The sequence below is a fragment of the Hypanus sabinus genome, chromosome 8 (genome assembly GCF_030144855.1).
Source record: "Hypanus sabinus isolate sHypSab1 chromosome 8, sHypSab1.hap1, whole genome shotgun sequence".
NCBI lineage: Eukaryota > Metazoa > Chordata > Chondrichthyes > Myliobatiformes > Dasyatidae > Hypanus > Hypanus sabinus.
In genome coordinates, this window is record NC_082713.1 from 52949439 (window position 1) to 52970716 (window position 21278).

At 39.8% G+C, this 21278-nt stretch overlaps 1 protein-coding gene across 1 annotated transcript in view; it reads right to left on the minus strand.

The window, feature by feature from the left end:
* Window positions 1-16707, minus strand: part of si:ch211-153b23.7 (TNFAIP3-interacting protein 1) — a 35593-nt gene extending 18886 nt beyond the window's left edge. Inside the window, exons 1-4 of the mRNA XM_059977173.1 lie at window positions 16666-16707; window positions 16295-16494; window positions 3714-3885; window positions 2645-2788 (exon numbers count right to left, since the gene is read on the minus strand). Of these exons, the coding sequence (XP_059833156.1) occupies window positions 2645-2788; window positions 3714-3885; window positions 16295-16413 (435 nt within the window). The 5' untranslated portion in view covers window positions 16414-16494; window positions 16666-16707. The remainder of the gene's footprint in view (window positions 1-2644; window positions 2789-3713; window positions 3886-16294; window positions 16495-16665) is intronic.
* Window positions 16708-21278: the final 4571 nt, after the last annotated feature.

The following is a 21278-nucleotide window of genomic DNA, read 5'->3' on the forward strand; positions in this document are numbered from 1 at the left end:
CTTTATTGTCTCTGAACTTGGAGCATGAAACTTTTCTCATCTACCAAGAGGTTACATAGTAAATCCAAGGTTTAACATATTAACAAATCTAAAGATATTTTTTTCTGAACATATAAACTTCATGTTACACTTTGAAAAAAATATTTAACTTGTTATTATAATGTTGGAAGGTTTAAAAAAGCCTTCCAGATAAGCATACTGCATTACAATACACGATTACCAAAAGACTGAGCAATCAACTAGCTGGACTTATCTTGCAACTTACAAATCCCAACACTTCAATTCGTGCAACACTGTACTTAGGCTCTAGTTACAAACTGTTTAACATCCTGTATAGTTATTAGAGACTATCAGGGAAGGGATTGTTTTTCCTGTGAAGATATACAAAATATTACAGAATGCTGACTCTAGCTTTAAGTGCAAGAGAATTAAGGATTTCCAATGGATTCTTGTAGCACTTCGATAAGTTTTCAAGATCAATGAATATGATTCTACTTGTACTGCATTCTACATTCAGGTTTATTTAGTATCTTTGCACTATATCTGGCCAACTCTGGTCTATTTCTTCAGTATACAGGGTCTCATTACATTTCAGGTCAACAGGAAATGTTTACAAGACAATCCTTCATATGTCATATTGTGGGAAGATCGTATTCTGACACCTTGTGACAAAGCCACCACTGACCACATTGTGAGACTATAGTAGTGCCAAACTAAAAAAGTAACAAAAGCTGGCAAAAAGATTTGAAAACTTGGCAAGACATTCTGTTCTCAAACCAAATAAAGTTACAAAGGCTTAAGGTCCAAAACTGAGCCTCTGACTTATTTTACCAGAGGTTTGTAGAATTACTCAGGCAATAGCTATTTGCATGGACAGACAGAGGCAGGTACCACCACTAATGTATATCTAAAACAGCGCCAAAAGAAGCTGAATAAGATTGTAAATCTTGGCAGCTCCATCATTGGTACTAGTCTCCAAAGTACCCAGGATATCTTTAGGGAGCAATGTTTCAGAAAGACAGTGTCCATTATTAAGGACCTCCAGCACCCAGGGCATTCCCTTTTCTCACTGTTACCATCAGGTAGGAGGTACAGAAGCCTGAAGGCACACACTCAGCGATTCAGGAACAGCTTCTTCCCCTCTGCCATCTGATTCAGAAATGGACATTGAAGCTTTGGACACTACTTCACCTTTTCTTATATACAGTACTTCTATTTTTGCACATTTAAGAATATCTATTCAATATACATAATTGATTTTCTTGTTTATTATTATTTTTTCTCTCTCAGCTAAATTATGTATTGCATTGAACTGCTGCTGCTAAGTTAACAAATTTCACGTCACATGCCGGTGATAATAAACCTGATTTGGATTCCACTGTGGGGAGAAAATATCCCTAAAGGACCTTCAGGCTAGCACACTTTTGTTTCACAACCTAATAGGTTTTTCAGACTAAAAGATAAAAGAAACTATGTGACATGTCGACTTCTGGCAGACCATTTTAACCCAAAATTTGCTTCAACTGCCATTAATCTCTATCTAACCCCCAAATTGTCAAGGGCTCACACCTAGCTTCACAATCCAGGTCATAAAAAGCCACACTAACCTTACCAAATTAAATTCAGAGCATTATCACCACTTATTTCAGCTTAAAGAAATTGCTTCAATTCATTTTGGGTTTTTTTTGCATAAATAATACAATCATTCAGCCTTACTTTGCTTGTGGAAATCACCAAAACTACAACTGCCAAATTCACAGAACAGCCTTATTGGGTTTCCCATGTTAAAACTGATTCACTACTAGTGTATGGCAAGTTCTCACTATTACCAGCATGCAGCCCAATAAGTGCACTCAACTCTTAAAGGAGAGAAATGAAGCAAAATCCAGATCAAAAGTTGTTGTTTCATTGTTAACCAAAGTTTTAAAGAGTGTTCTAAATTTCCATCCCAGCATTCCAGAAGGAAACATGTGATGCCTTCAAGCATTTTTAAAACCTGACAGTAAGCTGAAGAAGAGTTGTAAAAGTAGTCGCTCATTATCAAAGATGACTAACTCCAGGACACTTAAGCTATTTCCTCTGTGGCACTTTTATAGAATGACCACTCACAGAATTTTCAAGTCAATGGATATTAGATATCATAACCTTGTATTTCTTACCGGGGTAAGGAATACAAAGTACTGATAAGGTTAGAGTTCGTCCCTGTAAAAACAAACGCTGAAAACTGATGACAAGAATTAAGTCAAACAATGCGCACAGTTGATACAATTTATTAATTGTAAAGACTGTAACTTTACTCACATTCACTTCCCTCCACTACTATCAATTTCTATTTTTACATCATCGAACATAGTGCTTTTTGCCTTTTTTGTGAAATATTTCTACTTCATCCTTGCTCTTCGTTTCCCCAATCTGATCTGGAGATCTAATTACTGGGATTGTCAAGCACATAGGGACGTCTTGTTTTTGCTTACAGTGTTTATAGATGGTACACTGGGTGTGGCTGATGTCCTAAACAGCAAATTCAAATCAGTTAGAAATACAGGTTGGTCAGATTGATCAGCCCACAAAATACTGACAGCAATGATTCACACCTATTTTAGCAAATACATCATCCAAAGTAAACATCATTGGCAGTCTGTACCTGCTCATTATCTAGTTTTTTGGAAAGTGCACATGCATGCTGGTTGGTTTCTAAGACCTCCATCTGTAGTACTGCCAGTCTCTGCTGGAGTTCACTCGTAGCTACTCGGTAGATCTGGTCCCAGTCTTGGTTGAGTTTCATCAGCTGAAAGAAGAATTTATATGGTAAGAATAGAAGCAAGTAATTCTATCAGCTTGTGTTTAGTGACTTCAGTTCCTTTACTGAATACCATTGACTACTGTAGTGAAAATTCCCAATCAATTGCCCATTTATGCCTTCATAAGCTTGAAGTACTGATAAATCATTTTGAGTTTAATCATGGATTGAATTAATGTTCAGACTGTGTGCTCCATGTTCAGAATGTGGCTTCTTTATGTATTCTATTAAATCCCCTTCTGATCTTAAAAACTCATATAGAATGTTCCTCACTTAACTAGTCAATCTAACTTCTGAACTTATCCATTTAAGTTCTTGTATTATTTTGTGAATCGCTAATGTATTTTTACAAGATGAATTTAGCTTTCCTGAGGTGGGGATCTCACAACTAATTAGTATGCAAGTTGAAGCTGATTAAAGCTTTATCTAGCTAAGGACAACTGCCTCACTTTTGCTTTTCAAACCACGAGTGAGAGAGAGTACCACCTTCAAAAGTGTACTTTCATCAAACACATTCCTGAAACTTTTAATTTTAAACTGTATTTTGCAAATAGAAATAATTAGAAACTATTAAAATTAGATAAAAATTAAACATTAAACACAATAAACTATGTCAAATATTTTGTATAATTAAATCCATTTAAACAAAATCTACCCTCATTGATGCTGGAAATACCAGTGACACCTAAGGGGCAAGAAATTATCACTGCAAATCAAGACAGAAATATCATTGTGATTGCTTGATTAGTTTGTGGTGAAGAAGCCTTTGCTAATTATAAATTCTTTCCTGTATTGTACTTTTACACCAAAGGGGAATTCTAGCAGGGTCTTGCTCAATAGAGTTTTTCCATTGCAGATAACTTCATATATGCAAGTTCCTTAACAAAATAGAGAAGTGCAAGAGAGCAGATACCTTTTGGTTAATGCGTCTCAGTTCAGTGTTCTTGTTCAGAAGTAGTAGCTTCTCCTCATCTGCTGTAGTGACACTCATACTTTCTGTGATAAAAGTCACATTCTCCTCATCTCCCAGTTCACTCCCATTTTGTATTTGGAATGGCTCGTTTAGTTTCCTTGCGATGTTTCCTCTAGAGAAAAGACATTGTTTAATACTCGGAGATCATCAAACTGAGGCATTACTTTAGGCATTCATACAACACAATGACAACAATGAGTAACACTGTTGATGTTAACACGGGATATCTGGGAGGGATGAGAGGGCAAAAGTCACCTCCAGTGCAAGCAGTTATCATTGGCAGCAGGAGGGACATGCAAAACTTCCCCAGCAGTGAGATAAATATTTTGTCCTTTTACGAGTATGATCTGCAAACTCCCCAATCAAATTTCAGATTTTCAACTGGGATATTTTCACTTCAACTTGGATTTTATTTGCCAAATCAACATTAGTAAGTTTCCTGTGTTAATACTCACATTAGGAGCTATGGATGCTGGAGTTGAGGCCCAATATTAGGGACAGAGGAAATGAGTTGTGACAGACTCTTTTGGCCAAGAAAGATCAAGTGGTGGTGAGAAATGGAGGAGTCCAAGGGAAGAGAGCCCAGTGAGGTCACAGTCCAGAGCCATTTCAAGAAAAACTAATTATCTTACAACTGCTTTTCCGTGGACCTCACAGATCTAAGCCACATCACTTCTGCCCCCTACTCCGCCTTATTTCAGCCCACAGCTGTGATATAATGATATATTTTGACATACATTTATGACAGACTCCTCAGATTCACAAGCATGATTCATGTCTGAAAGTGGCTGATTGAATTTCCGTAAAGTAAAATGACCCAGAAATAAAGTTACAACAACACACACAAATGCTGGTAGAACACAGCAGGCCAGGCAGCATCTATAGGGAGAAACGCTGTCAACGTTTCAGGCCGAGACTCTTTGTCAGGACTAATCAAAAGGAAAGAAAGAAAGAGATTTGAAAGTAGTGAGGGGAGGGAGAAATGCAAAATGATAGGAGAAGACCGGAGGGGGTGGGATGAAGCTAAGAGCTGGAAAGGTGATTGGCGAAAGTGATACAGAGCTGGAGAAGGGAAAGGATCATGAGACGGGAGGCCTCAGGAGAAAGAAAGGCGGGGGAGCACCAGAGGGAGATGGAGAGCAGGCAAACAACTAAATATGTCAGGGATAGGGTAAGAAGGGGAGGTGGGGCACTAATGGAAGTTAGAGAAGTCAATGTTCATGCCATCAGGTTGGAGGCTACCCAGCCGATATATAAGGTGTTGTTCCTCCAACCTGAGTTTGGATTCATTTTGTCAATAGGGGAGGCCATGGATAGACATACCAGAATGGGAATGGGACGTGGAATTAAAATGTGTGGCCACTGGGAGATCCTGCTTTTTCTGGCGGACCGAGCGTAGGTGTTCAGCGAAACGGTCTCCCAGTCTGCGTCGGGGCTCACCAATATATAAAAGGTCACACCGGGAGCACCGGACGCAGTATACCACACCAGCCGACTCACAGGTGAAGTGTTGCGTCACCTGGAAGGACTGTCTGGGGCCCTGAATGGTGGTGAGGGAGGAAGTGTAAGGGCAGGTGTAGCACTTGTTCCGTTTACAAGGATAAGTGCCAGGAGGGAGATTGGTGGGAAGGGATGGGGGGGGGGACGAGTGGACAAGGGAGTCGCGTAGGGAGAGATCACAGAAATAAAGTTATTGTGTTTCAATCTGTGGCAAAATTTTCAATCCCACACTACTGAAATAAATAGTGTTATACAATATAACTTTTTATGGTGAGTTCAACCATAGCTCAAGCACAACATTGTGAGCTCTATCGCGGACTATCTGTTTCGCATCCAGTCTACTTCACAGCTAAACAATTAACAGTGCTCTGTCTGTCAGAAGCTACAATACTCAAGCTATTTTGCACTACATGTTTTTTTTTAAAGTGTTAGTTAATTTCTACTCAATAATCATCATTTTCAATATTGTGGTGCAATAATTATTTATTTAAGTAGGCTGTTATATGACTAACTGCCCTCTGACTGCAACTGTGATTACAAGAAGTTAAATCCTGAATTAACTGCATACTTAGCTTGAGCTGCTCATTGTTTCGTGTGTGCATACAGTGTCTATACACTCAGCCCATAGACTTGGTTAAAACTCACCGAGTTCAGACACTATAATAGGCTGTAACAGCAAGGATTCGAACCAATCAAGATAACAAGGCTGTTGATAATGCTGAATGGTAACATGACAGTATTGCTAAAGTTAATCAGTGCAACTCACAACTAATTTGAGGGAATAAAGTTAACAACTACAAAATGCACTGGAAATAAAATGATTGCCAGTGAATCCAGCAAAGTAGCAGTCCACCCCCAGAGGCTAGATACAAATACACAACATAAATCCTCACGCCAGAAATACAACCAGATGGAGTGCACTATTGCCAGATTTTACTCAAGCACTGTGGGCAAAAGTGTTCTACTTAAAACAATAGAAAAGCAGCAATGTAAAACCACTAATCATAAATCTCAACTACGTAATAAGAGGTCAGGAGAAATGATTCATAATTATGCAATCATTCTCAAAATGCTAACACAGCATTGCAGCTTTGACGAATTCTTGGATTGCAAGCTCTGAGGTAAGCTTGTGTGCAGATTTATGGACGTGCATATCCAAACCAAACAAGATCCAACTTTAGAGGAGGCATGAAAGAAATCTACACAGAACATAGTACAGCACAGTATAGGCCATTTGGCCCACAATGTTGTGCCGACCCTTAAATCCTGCTTCCCATATAACCCCCCCCCCAACTTAAATTCCTCCGTATACCTGTCTAGTAGTCTCTTAAATTTCACTAGTGTATCTGCCTCCACCACTGACTCAGGCAGTGCATTTTCCATGCATCAACCGCTCTCCGAGTAAAAAACCTTCTTCTAATATCCCCCTTGAACTTCCCTCCCATTACCTTAAAGCCATGTCCTCTTGTATTGAGCAGTGGTGCCCTGGGGAAGAGGTGCTGGCCGTCCACTATATCTATTCCCTTTAATATCTTGTACACCTCTATCATGTCTCCTCTCATCCTCCTTCTCTCCAATGAGTAAAGTCCTAGCTCCCTTAATCTCTGATCATAATGCATACTCTCTAAACCAGGCAGCATCCTGGTAAATCTCCTCTGTACCCTTTCCAATGCTTCCACATCCATCCTATAGTGAGGCGACCAGAACTGGACACAGTGCTCCAAGTGTGGCCTAACCAGAGTTTAATAGAGCTGCATCATTACCTTGCTACTCTTAAACTTTATCCCTCGATTTATGAAAGCTAACATTTATGAAAGCTTTCTTAACTATCTTATCCACCTGTGAGGCAACTTTCAGGGATCTGAGGACATGAACTCCCAGATCCCTCTGCTCCTCCACACTCCCAAGTATCCTGCCATTTACTTTGTACTCTGCCTTCCAAAGTGTACCACCTCACACTTCTCCGGGTTGAACTCCAGCTGCCACTTCTCAGCCCACTTCTGCATCCTATCAATGTCTCTCTGCAATCTTCGACAATCCTCTACACTATCCACAACACCACCAACCTTTGTGTCGTCTGCAAACTTGCCAACCCACCCTTCTACCCCCACATCTAGGTCGTTAATAAAAAATCATGAAAAGTAGAGGTCCCAGAACAGATCCTTGTGGGACACCACTAGTCACAACCCTCCAATCCGAATGTACTCCCTCCACCATGACCCTCTGCTTTCCGTAGGCAAGCCAATTCAAAATCCACCTGGCCAAACTTCCTGGATCCCATGCCTTCTGACAGTCTGAATAAGCCTACTGTGTGGAACCTTGTCAAATACATCTTTAGAATTGGCCTCTAAAGATACAAACGAGATTTTGCTGGCACAGAATTTTAAAGCATGACAGATAGTATGTGTAAATAACACAGTGAATCCCAACACTGGAATTGTTGGATGTTCTTCTTGCTCCTCTTAACAAGCCTGACTGCTCTCTAATGTGTATACTGTTTTTTTGCTACTTACAAAAGTAATATGTCAGAATGACAAGTATCTTGTGGTAGCTATATCTGAAGTTACAAGGTTTTGCCACTTCTCACATTTGGTTTCCAAACACAAGCCATTCTGGAGCCAAAGTCAGCTCTTCCCACAATGGTGATGTCAAGGATGTAGATTTGGGCTCCAACTGTTCCAGTACAGCTGTGACATTGAGTATAGAACATTAACCAAGATACAACAGCAAATACCTCCAACTGTTCCAGTACAGCTGTGACATTGAGTATAGAACATTAACCAAGATACAACGGCAAATACCTCACTGAAACTACTTATGAAGGAGCCATAACACACAGTGAAAGATTTATTTTGCAATCAGAAGTAGATAATTTCTCTATCACAGTGAAAATAACCAGAACAGCACAAAGATTGGTTCTCAATGGAAATGTATGAAAAATTGTTAAGTTAATGGACTCGTTTAGACTCAGATCTGAATGAAAATCTACATCACGTCATTTCCTCAGATGCAATGAGTAATTCACCAAATATCGTCATTGAATAAAATAGGATCCCAGGGTAAAGATTCTGGAGGAAATGCACAGCAAATTATACAGCAACTTGAAGCAGGATATTTACACACAGTAAATAGGAATGCAGGATATGAAGCTGTGAGTTTGTGAGTTTTACATAGACAAGGATATTGAAAACAACGTCAGTTGACCTGCAAACTATCAGGAGTTCAGAATGCGATCTCCTAAAGGTGCATCCTATTTGTGGATATGACCAATATGATCAGCCAATGGCTCCATTTAGGTTATTGTAAAATAAGTAAGGATACATAATTTAAGCACAAGAAATTATGCAGATGCTGGAAATCTTGGGGAACAAACACAAAGCATGTCAGGCAGTGTCCATGGAGAGGAATAAATGGTCAGTGTTTAGGGCAAAGACCATTTACCAAGACTGGAGAGAATGTGGAAGATGCCAGATATGAAGTTAGGGGGATGACAAGGAGTGTGATAGGAGATACAACACGATGGGGCAGATGGGAGTTTGAGGGAAGGGTGTGAAGTAAGAAGTAAGGAGGTGATAGGTGGAAGAGGTAAAGGACTGAAGAAGGAGAAATCTGATAGGAGGGGACAGTGGACCATAGAATAAAGGGAAGGAAGAGGGGCACCAGTAGGAGGTGATGGGCCGGTAAGGAGAAGTGAAGGAGCAAGAGGGGAGCCAGAATGGGGAGTGGAGGAAAAGAGAAGGGGAAGAAACAAGAAATTACCAGAAGTTAGATAAGTTACTATTCATGCTATTAGGTTGGAGGCTACTCATACAAAATATGAGCTGTTGCTCCTCCAACCTGAACGTGGCTTCATTGAGGCATTAGAGGCGGCCCTGGACTGATACGTCAGAGGGGAATAGGAAGTTGAGTTGAATCAGGTGTCCACTGGGAAATCCTGCCATTTGTGATGGTCAGCATGAAGGTGCTCAACAAAGCGATCCCCCAGTCTATGTCAGGTCTTACTGTCTTCGAGGAAGCCGCACTAGGAACACTGACAACCCCAACAAACTCACAGGTCAACTGTCAATTCATCTGGAAGGACTACTAAGGGTCCTGAATACTGGTAAAGGTTAGGTGTAGTGGCAGATTGAACACTTGTCCCACATGAAGGGATAATTGGCAGGAAGCAGATCAGTGGGGAGGAATGAGTGGACAAAGGAGTCACACAGAGAACGATTCAGTTATGGATAACACGTTAAATTATCAGCCATTCAGAGCAATTAGTAATTCAACAGGAGGCATTACCACTGCAGAACATCTGTCAGGAGAGTTAAATTCCATCTTTGTCACACATTGACTTCAGGAAAAAGTCAAGTCAGACAATAGCTGACGTGATGCTATATCAGTCAGGTTATTTTATAAACAGCAATAGGATAAAGAACAGTTTCACTTCTCATTCAGTTTCAAATGGGGAATTTGGAAGATAAGTTCACAAATTAAAAAGGGTATTGATGAAATAAGTGGAGGAAGGCCAATCAATCATCAGGAAATGCTAATCTGCAGCCTATCTGAGAACACAGCCACATTCCTTAAGAGCTCAAAATTGTGTACAGGATGGTGTACAGGATACTCAAATGTTGCCAAATGTTGTGTGCTACAGATGTTACAGATGTAAAAAAATCCCAGATTTTAGAATTCCACTTGCAGATTGAACTACAAGAAATGAAACCTCACTATTTAAGATCAGAAGGAGAGAGAAGGCAAGAATTATAAGTCATTTAGTCAACATGAAGTGCAGAAATGAAACAGTAACCTGAAAGAGCACAGTAAGAATGCATTAATGAAAGGAAAGTCAGGTTTATCAGCAAGGTCAGTCAGAAAAAACTGTGAATGGAGTTTATTTGCATTTCCAAATGCATTTAATAAGTCGCCACACAAGAAGCTATTGCACAAGCTCAGATCTCATGGAATTAGGATTAAGTATTAATTATGAATTGCATGTTAGTGAAAGGAAAAGGTTAAAAAAATAGGAATAAGTCAGTCCAATTACCAGTAGTTTGTGGAACACCAGAAGATTAGGAGCTGGGACTTCAACCAATTACAGTACATGCAAATAAGTTAGTTAAGGACACCAAGCAAATTTGACTCACATTTCCAGTGAATACAAAGCAAAGTGGAAACAGAGCGTGAGGACCATCAGGCATGAGAAGAAAATACATATTTCACAAAATAGGCAAGAATTAGCCAGCATGGAAGTGAATGAAAATGTAACAAAGTAAACATTGTGGAGGAGGTTAACAGAAGAGAGGTGATCACTCAGAATGTTACCAGAAAACCAAAACTTATCTGATGCAAGACCAACCCAATCCATAGCTCTCCTGACTGTGGGATTTCAAGAGAGCAGGGTGCGACTATTTAGTACTACAGGAGTGTATCTTAACTTCTTGTTGAAGCTTATTTCACATTTCATATGTTCATAAACCATGTATGCATTGCCAATCAAATACGCCACAGATTGGTCTATTTTTAACCTAGGGTGGGATGGGCTTACTCTAAAAGGGGTGCAATGAGGACTGAGATAAAAGTCAGCAGATGTAATTTGGAGCTAAAAGAGCAATCTGCTGGGGGAAATCAGTCAGACAAGCAGCAAGAAATAGTCAACATTTTGGGTCAAGTCTCTGCATCAGAACTGAGTGTAGAGTAGAGACAACCATATTAAGAGGTGAGGCAAGAGCTGGCAGGAAGTCGGTGAAACCAGGTGAAGAGGGGATTGGGTGGAGACAGAAGCTGGTGGGACTGGGGCAACAGGTAGAAGCAGATAAGGAGCGATGGAGTTAGAGCCAGGGTGGAAGGGGTTGCTGAAGATAGAGACAGAAGCTGGAAGGTGATAAGAGGAGACAACAGAGGGTTGCAAATTCTAGAAGCCGATAAGTAAAGAAGATGATATGGAATCAGATAAGGGAGGATAATGGGCAGTTGGAATGAGCTGTGGGCATGAGATAGATGACCTAGTAGGCATACTGAGTGGGTAAAAGGCAGCTTGAACCAGCTGAGAGCAAGGAAAAAATCTACTAGGAGTGTGGGTTACCCAAAATAGGGAACTTCAATGTTCATACCAATGGGTTGTGCACTTGCCAGTTGGAAATGGAGGTTTGTTCTTCCAGCTTGCATTCAGCCTCACTCTGGCAATGGAGAAGACCAAATAGAGTAATGTGGGAATTGAAAAGGAAGTTGAAATAAAAATTTGCTGGCTTGGCTTCTGGATGAAGCAATTGTTCTAAATCAATAGATTAAAGTTGTATTCTCATTATTTTAGTGATTTTATTAACATAATAAACTGAGGTAGCTTGACAGCGTAAATACAGAAAGGATGTTTTTCTAAGAAAAAGGCAATTTTGAAGAATGCATGTGTCATTTTCACACACGAGAATGACAAAGTAATTAATGCAAGTATGTTTTCTCATATCACTTTAGAATTTTCTACCCATGAATACTATGACTATTTTGTATTACAGCGGTTATTAGATGTTTGAATAATAAGAACATACAAGGACAGGAGGATACTGCAGGAAGATGCAACTTCCTTCCTCCCAGAATAAATCAGCTTTGCTAGGCTGAATGAGCAACTTCTGCTTCTATTTCTTTGTTATTTAGAAACTGAAACATTATTTGTTATTTAAGCCAGCAGGAATTAGGGAGGAAAAGCACTTGAATCTTAGCATGTGAACACTTTCAGCCCATGGTAATAAGGTAAACACTGTAATAAATTGGATATATGGTAATGCAGCATGTCACAATTATTAAACATAGAACAATGTTTATAAAATTTATAACTAAGGCAAATCTGTTGATACATTTATTGAATAACTCCATTATTATGAAGTGAAGAAATAAAAATGGAAAAGCTCATACAAGTTTAGCCATACCCATCTCCAGTATCTTCAAACATCAAAGATATTATTATACTACATAGGGGAGACAACATTTACAAAACATAGATCTCATATGTATTTCTAAAGCAAATCCAAAACATGGCTGAATGACCTAAAATATCCAAATTTCCCTGGTAAACTTTCACTTCAGAAGATAAACTGAAAACTCAAACATTTAAGTATTACTGGTAAATAATTCACCATTTTTTTTTAAAGACTAGTCTTTAAAACTCATGGACTGTCAGGCAATCTCGCTTTACCAAACAATTTGTTTACAAACTCTCAATGCCTTCATATTTTTGCTGACAGCAAGAATATCCAATATCCCCTTTACAGCTGCTGCAGAACAAAATATTTTGTTGTGGTTTTTGCACAGCATTCTCCTCTTGGTGCGGCACAGACTCAGTTCAGTATGATCTAAACATATTTGTTTTAAACAAATTCATTCTTTTGTTAAAGTAGCAAAAACTAAATATCATGTGAAAAGATTAAAACTTAGTTACAAGTACAGTGTAGTGTGATTTCAACCCCCAACTTCAAAAGATTGCTACAATTTCAATGCGTGCTTTTCATCAAACTGATACCACAACACGCTACAAGATGCTTTACTTCTACTGGAAGTTATTATAAACACATGTTTCAGGAGGTTTAACTTTCAATAAAACCCCAAATTACTTTCACAGGCTCAAAGTGGATGTGAGTTGCTTCTGGTTCATCCTTGATTTTATCCCGTTTAATAAAAGCATTACCTGGCAGAATATACTGAAGTTTGGTTTGTTTTTCCAAATACAAATATCTGATTTGACAATATTATTTTAATTTTTAAAACCATAAGTGAGAAATCTAACAGAATGCCTATTTTACAACCTTATCCATGGTGTCTCAAGAGTGCATAAATATGTCACCATATTTAGTTAATGTTTTATCTTCTAAGATTTGATTGAATTCAAAACAAATAATCTCTAGTGAATAATTTTTCAAAATATAATCATCTGGTTTTCATCTCTAAATGAAATGCATGAGCCTAAAGAAAGACATTATACTCAAAAGAGCTTAAGATTCATTTTCAAAGGAAAATTTTAAAATCTAAATAAGTTTTTGAAGAATGAAAGTATCATTAAATTGAAAATTGGAGCAAAGAACAGTTTACAATTTCTTTATATCTTTCTCAGAGAATTTAGTTATATATGATATGAAACAGTTGACTACCACGCTTGTTTTTACATTGGATCAAGACAAAGAATCAGTTATACAAAGAGTAAAAGGGAAGTCAGAATTGATATTGGACCACTGGAAAATGATGCTGGTGAGGTATTAATGGGGCAAAGAAATGGCAGATGAATTTAGTGGGTACTTTGCATCTGTCTTCACTGTGGAAGACACTAACAAAGAGCCAGTGATCCGTGAGTGTCAGGGAGCAGGAGTGAGTGCTATTTCTATTACGAAAGAAAAATTGCTACGCAAACTCAAAGGTCTTAAGGTGAATAAGTCACCTGAGCCAAACAGACTACATCCCAGAGTCCCAAGAGTTTGCTGAAGAGATAACGGATGCATTGGTCATGATCTTTCAAGAATCACTTGATTCTGGCATGGTCCTGGAGGACTGGAAGTTTGCAAATGTCACTCCACTCTTTAAGAAGGGAGGAAGGCAAAAGAAAGGAAATTATAGGCCAGTTAGCCTAACCTCAATAGTTTGGAAAGTGTTGGAGCATATTATTAAGGATGAGGTTTCAAGGTACTTGGAGATTAATGATAAAACAAGTCAAAGTCAACATGGTTTCTGTAAAGAGATTTTACAGAAGCTGTTTGATAAGGTGCTACACATGAAGTTGCTTAACAAGATAAAATCCTGTGATGTTACAGGAAAAATGCTAGCATGGATAGCAGAATGGCTGACAGGCAGGCATCAGTGAGTGGGAATAAAAGGGGCCTTTTCTGGTTGGCTGCCAGTGACTAGTGGTGTTAATCAGGGGTCAGTATTTGGACCGCTGCCTTTCACATTGTTTGTGAATGATTTAGATAATGGAATATATGGCCTTCTGGCAAAGTTTGCAGATGATATGAAGATAGTGCTGAGGAAGCAATGTGATTGCAGCAGGACTTAGACAAATTGGATGGGCAAAAAAGTGGCAGTGTTGGGAAATGTATGATGATACATTGGTAAAAGGAACATTAGTGCGGATTATTATCAAAATGGGGAGAATGTTCAAATGTCAGAGGTGCAAAGGGAATTTGGAGTCCTCGTGCAAGATTCCCAGAAGTTTAATTCACAGGTCGAGACTGTGGTAAAAGCGGCAAATGCAATGTTGGCATTTGTTTCAGGGGAATAGAATATGAAAGCAAGGAGATAATGCTGAGGCTTTATAAGACACTAGTCAGGCCGCATTGAATATTGTCAACAGTTTTGGGTCCCGTATCTCAGAAAGGATGTGTTGTCATTGGAGAGAGTCCAGAGGAGGCTCACAAGGATGATTCAGGGAAAGAAGGAGTTAACACATGAGGAGTGCTTGGCAGCTTTGGGCCTGTACTCACTGGAATTTAGAACAATACGGGGAGGGGGTGTGGAATCTCATTGAAACCCACCGAATGTTGAAAGGACTATATAGGGTGGATGTGAAGAGGATATTTCCTATGGTGGGGGTATCCAGAACTAGAGGACACAGCCTCAAAATTGAGGGCGACCCTTTTTAGAACAAAGTTAAGGAGGAATTATTTTAGCCAGAGAGTAGCATATCTGTGGAATGCTGTGTCACAGACTGCAGTGGAGGCCAAGTCCGTGTCTAGTTTTAAGGCACTAGGTGATCGTTTCCTGATCAGTCAGTGCATCAAGGTTGAGTGGGATCCATCCATGATGGAATAGTAAAGCAGACTCAATGGGCTGAATGGCCTAATTCTGCTCCTATGTCTTATGGTCTTATTCCCACTTCATGGCATTCTAATTTGTTGTTGGATAACTGAGATTAGCTTAGAGACTGTTGTTAGTGTTCCTCAATGAAGGAAATCTGCCATCCTTTTACAGGTTCTGAACTTAAACCACTCTAGACTTGCCCCAGTGATTGACTTGCAAGTGCCCTCCGAAATTCCCTTATCAAGTCCTCAAGTTATTATGTTCAACCAGAAAAGAAGGCAACAGCTCAGTAGGCCAGCTCACTACCACCTTCAATGGCAAAAGAGAATAGTTAATAAATGTTGCTTTTGTCAGCAGCACTTACACCCCCTTTCAAAAAATGTAGATCTAGAAGTGCCTGAAATACAGGTTTAAACACTGCAATACACTCTGAAAGTGGTAATTCATTTTAACAGATATTTACTGTCAAAATAAATAGTCCAAATTAAACAAATGCAAATTTGGAGGAGATCCCCACTTATCCAACTTTATTAATGACTAAACCACTATTTCTTTTCTGTGAAACTACTAAGAACTGTGTATTTAAGTGAGTTTAATTTTATCCCAAGATTCTACAAAGAGAAACCAAAAACAAAAAAAAAGTAGACCCTCTGCATGTCCGGGAGGGAAATTCGGAGAGGTAAGTAGATGCTTCAGAGGTACGTCAATAAAATTACATGAGTTAAATTACCCTCGTGTGTATTCGACAGCCTTTCTGAACGCAATTATATTCAGTAACTTTCTCAAACAGAATAGAGATTATCTGTCACAACGACATCGAAACGCGTCACCCTATGTTTTACAAATTGGGGTATTTCATTTCAACATTTAATGAAGAACTCTTATTTCTTGATACATTAAATTTTGTAAATTTAGAAAATTAAGAAGATGCATTACTCTTATCAGTTCTCGACAGCTAAGATACACTGCAGTGTTATCCAATAAGGGGCAAAACACTGCAGTGTTTCCTCACAATTCACATAAACAATCTTTTTAATCGCATCTGAAAACGCCAGCAAACTATTAGACTAGCCTGGGTTTGCTCGATATCCGTCCATAAACTCTCAGTAGTGGAAACCCTGCTCTGTACACGCCAGATCGTAATGATCCCGGGCAAGATTCCTACGGCGTCCGAATTCGAGGCTGGGACCTTAATGTGCGGACTCCGGCTTCACGAGTAGATTCAACTCCAGATCGGGAGAGCAGCCTCTCTGACAACTTACCCCGATGTTGTGATGCCTCTGCCTGAGTCCTGGCGCTGGAGCTGAGGAACTTTTTCCAGCGTCGGCGACATAATCAGATTCGGGGTAGAGTGGGGTATTAGCGCTGCCTCACCGTCCATTCTTCACGAACTAGCTCTGGTCGGAGACTACACACTGATTCTTCAGCTCACTGCAGAATCTCTTGTCACTTGACTTTCGACCTAATTGATTTAAAAAAAGGGGAAGTGTTGAATTTACTCAGCATCAGGTGCAATTTAGTAACTGTCCGGAACAGGCGGGAATTCCAACATTTAAACTTTTATATAATCGCATTTAACGGTAGGATTTACTATCATTCATAAAAGTAAAAATCTCACAAGAATTACTCGCACTTTTTAAGTTGGACCTTTCCAAAGTGCATCTTACTGTGTCCCCAACATGCCAGTGTTATTTAATAAAGCCAATCACGTGTACACAGATGAGAGGCGGATGTAAGATTGCGGCTTCACAGAATATCTCGGGGACTTTCCGGCGCATCAATGAAAGCGGAAGGGAGAGACTGAGGTCCGATGGGCGGCGGAGGTTGCACTGCCTTTAGTTTGAGCAAGTTGTCCAGCGCTGGGGCGTCTCGGAATGGTAGCAAGCGAGAGAGCGTGTTATTTCTTCCCGTGTCTCGCTGCCTACGTCGCCCACCCACTGTACCTATTTGGGTCACTCCAATGCACATTGATTATTCCTCTACCCCCTTCGTTCTACTGCGGGGTGGGCTGGGGGAAACTGTACTTTCCGAGGCGTATGACTTTTATTTAAACATTAAATCGTGTACTTTCCCCGAACAGTTAACCCGCTCAACCAGTGGTAGCTGTGAGTCAGGTTCGCCTGATGAAGCAATGTATCATGTGGATTGAATTATTTCGAGTCAGCAGCTCAGAGGTCGCTCGCCTCACCCAAAGGCTATCGCCTACTCCATTCTGTACTTCCTCGGGCATTCTACTTCTTGGAAATAGCAGGTCTTTTTTTTTTGCTCTCGAGTACCAGTTGGATTTGGAAAGGAAAAGTACTATCCAAAGTCTAACTCTTGAATAATTTAAAGATGTCTCTGGTCCTTCGTCCTTCTCCTTCTAGTTCAGTCTTAATAAATACATCTCCGGTCTTTTGTGAACCTCTTAGCTTCTCATGCAGTGTTTCTACGACCTTTTTCAGACATGAAGACTGGAACTGCTGAATGTTTTGAATAGACAACCTGAGTTACTGTGCAAGTTCCGGCAATAGTTCCTCTCTCTTGCAATTCCATCCCACTGGGATTTGATCTTAATTTTGCTTTCCTTTTTGCCTCTATTCATTGGCATTTCTGTTTTAAAGTTAATTTTTGAAATATATTTGTCAATGGATAGTACACCTTGGATAGAAACACAATGAAAATTAAGCTCTTTGCAAAATAAACAGTGACATTAGTGCAAGCTGAGAGAGTGAGTAGAAATTTTTTCCTGGGATGTTGTTTGTTGAACCCTGAGATGGTGGGGATACTTAATGCATGCCACCTTCCTGAGACATTGCCTCTTTGTGGTGAACTACATATACCTGTCTGGACATGCCCCCTGCTGACTACTCCTGTGGCTCCTCCCACAGACCCCTGTATAAAGGTGATTGAGGCTAGAGCCCGGCCCTCAGTCTCCAGGATGTAGTATGGTGGTCAACTACTGCTTGTTCCTTCTTCCAGTCAATAAAAGCCGATATATCGCCTTCACGTCTCAGAGTGAGTTATTGATGGTGCATCACTTTTGCAGACATAGCTGATGGTGGGGAGAGCTGTACATGAGCTGGAACTGGCTGATTCCACCATTCTCTGTGGCCTCTTGTGTTCGTGTCAATTGGCTGTGATGCAACCAATCAGAATGCTTTCCACTCTACATCTATAGAAGTTTGTCATAATCTCTGATGATTATATGCCAAATCTCCTTAAACGTATAAGAAAATAGAGATGCTGGTGCTCCTTCATGGTTGCTTCTATGTGCTGGGTTCAGGACCTATCCTGCTGTGATTGTGATTAGATTCCTGACCCACACCTTTGCCCCTTTAGATTCCTCTTCTCTAGTGTCACTGCTTCATAACAACAATGAAATCAATCTAAAAGCAAAAATAAAAACAGCAGTTACAGAAATCTGAAAAAAATGTTGCAGATACTCAGCTGATCAAAGGTCATAGACCCGAAATGTAAATTCCCTCTCTCTCCATTGTTGCTGCCTGAGTAACCCCAGCACTTCCTGTTGAATCTAATATACCAAATACTGAAAGATTTTTAGTTATAATTTTGTTAGCTTTTCCCCATTCTTTCTCAGTTTTGTGCCATCTGCAAACCTTTAAACTGTTCTTTCAATTTCTGGAATGAAATCATTGGTGAAAATACTTTAACCACAGTGGTGTCAGGGGTGATCTCTGTGAAATACCACTTCTCTCTTTACCTTGCTCGAGGAGCAATATTTAGTCACTACCCCCTGCATTCTGTTGTGTGTCCAGCCAGCTGCCCATTCTGCTGCTTCATCCTCCTTTGTGATGTGTTAGGTTTGAGGATGAAATGTTTCTGTATATTCTGAGATGGCTGATGAGACAATATGAAACCTACAGATTTTGTTACTCGTGGTTCAGGAGATCCCAGAGGGGAAAACAGGTCTTAGTTAAGGAGTGGCTTGTGCACCTTTGACTCTGCTTGTGTGCATTCTCAAAGAATGTACTTGTGATTCCCAATCAGCCAGGGATTCCACATGTTGGTGCGAATTTTACTCTTTTTTTCAATGAGCTTTGGATAATATCATTGAACCATTTCACGATTCAATATTCCAGTTTATTTAGCGCAAGTACATTGAAACATACAATGAAATGCATCCTTTGTGTTAACAACCAATGCACCCAAGAGGGTGCTTGGGGAAGCCCATAAGTTTTGCCATACATTCTGATGCCAACATAGCATGCCCACTACACTCGGCAGAAGAAGACAGAACATAACAAAACTGAATGTAACAAGCAACCAAACAACCACAGCAAAACAAGGCCTGTTCCTCCCGCCCACCCTGTCACATACACAACCCTCCAACCCCATGACAGGCTGTCTTCAGCTTCCAGCAGACTCAGGCTTGCAGATACTGAGGACATGCGGAGATTCATTCCCAGACTCTGGCCAGTGGGTCTGGACTTCCAGTTTAACCCTCAGGCCTCGATTCTTGGCTTTGACCGATCACTGAATACTAGGCCTCGAACTCCAGACTCACTGGTTTCTTCTGACCTTGTGATCTCTTTTTCTGCTAGAATTCAGAATGGAGTGTTTGGGGTTTGCCATGTGAGCAAAGTGGTCTGAACATTGGAGCTGGCTTGCTGAATGTCTTAGGGCCTACTTGATGGGTATGCTCGTGTGTCAGGGATAATTATGCTGATTACCTCATCTTGCCAACATATTTGTTTGATTTTGCAGTGACAACATTGGAGGTAGCTTTCCAATGCTTTGAGAATTCTGCAGTATGTAGACCATGACTCAGGCATAGAAAAGGATAAAAATTACCTGCTAGGTGGACTTTGTATTGGGTTTGAGCCCTTAATGGCTGAACAATGTACAGATGACAATAGTTTTCAATAATTTCATTATGGATCTCTGCCTTCATTGAGAGATTTCAGTAGACATGGAGAGGACAAGAGGACATGCAGACAAAAAGATTTCTGCAGACATGGAAAGGACAAGATCTGACACATTATTTGGCCTTTGGCATATTATTTGTCCATTTTGTTGGAGGATGGGGTTCAGTGTTGGGGTGAGTGAACTTATCCTCTCTTGTTCAGTCCCTATTGGTTGAGGGACAACAACTGTTCCTGTGTTTGTGGTTTCTAATCTGAAGCTCCCGTACTCTCCCCTGATGGCAGTGGTGAGAAGCGAGCATGGCCTGGATGGTGAGGGTCCTTAATTTTGGTGCTGCTCTCCTGTGACAGCACTCCTTGTAGATGTGCTCATTAGTGGTGAGGGCTTTACCTGTGATAAATTTGGCTGTATCCATTACTGTTTGAAGGTTTTCCCATTTAAGGGCATTGGTGTTTCCATCCCAGTCTATTTTTGGCTCTCACATTTGCCTCTCAAATGAAGACTACCATGGTATTCTGTTTATATTGTACTATTTATATTTTATGTAATTTATAGTGATTTTATGTCTTTGCATGGTTCTGCTGTAACTAAACAAATTTCATTTCATAAGACAGTAATAACAAGCCTGATTCTAATTCAATTATGTAGCTTAAACTCATGATAATTTTGATAATTCTGTATGGTAATTCTATATCAAGAATTTTAGTAGCAAATATTAGAATAAAGTATGGGCCAGAATATTGTTTTTTTTTGCCTGAATAAGTTATTTTTCCAATCAGTTAAAAACACAAATAATGATTATCTTATCATGTAAATAATAATCGTTACTTGATACATAATGACATCCCTGGTTTCATAGGTATTCCCTGACAGAATACTTGGTGCATTGCTTGATAATACCTGGATAATTCAAAATGTTTTCTATGTTTATTCTTTATTAATTACAAACAAGATGCCTATCTGGAAAATGAGAATGGAAAGGAAGAGCAATAGACTCTTACAAGTTCAGTGTTGAATCAGATGACTCAGCCCAATTTGTCAGTTCCAGCCATTGTTAGTCCCATCTCCCAGCACCTTCTCCATAATTTTTGATACCTAAGCAATACAGGTGGTCTTCTAGACACTTCATGAATATCATCTGTCACCTAGCTTCGACTACTTTCTTGGGCAGTGCCTTCAATACACTTATGAAGAAGATCCTCCTTATATCCTCTGTAAATATAAGTCATCTAGTTATATCTGCCTCTGATATGGGGAAAGGTTTGCTGATGTCTACCGTAGCATGGTCTCCATGCTTCAGAGAGAACAGTCTCCAGTCTCTTCTTATAACAAGATTACTTCACTGGAGGCAGCATTCTAGTGAATCCCCTCTATACCCTT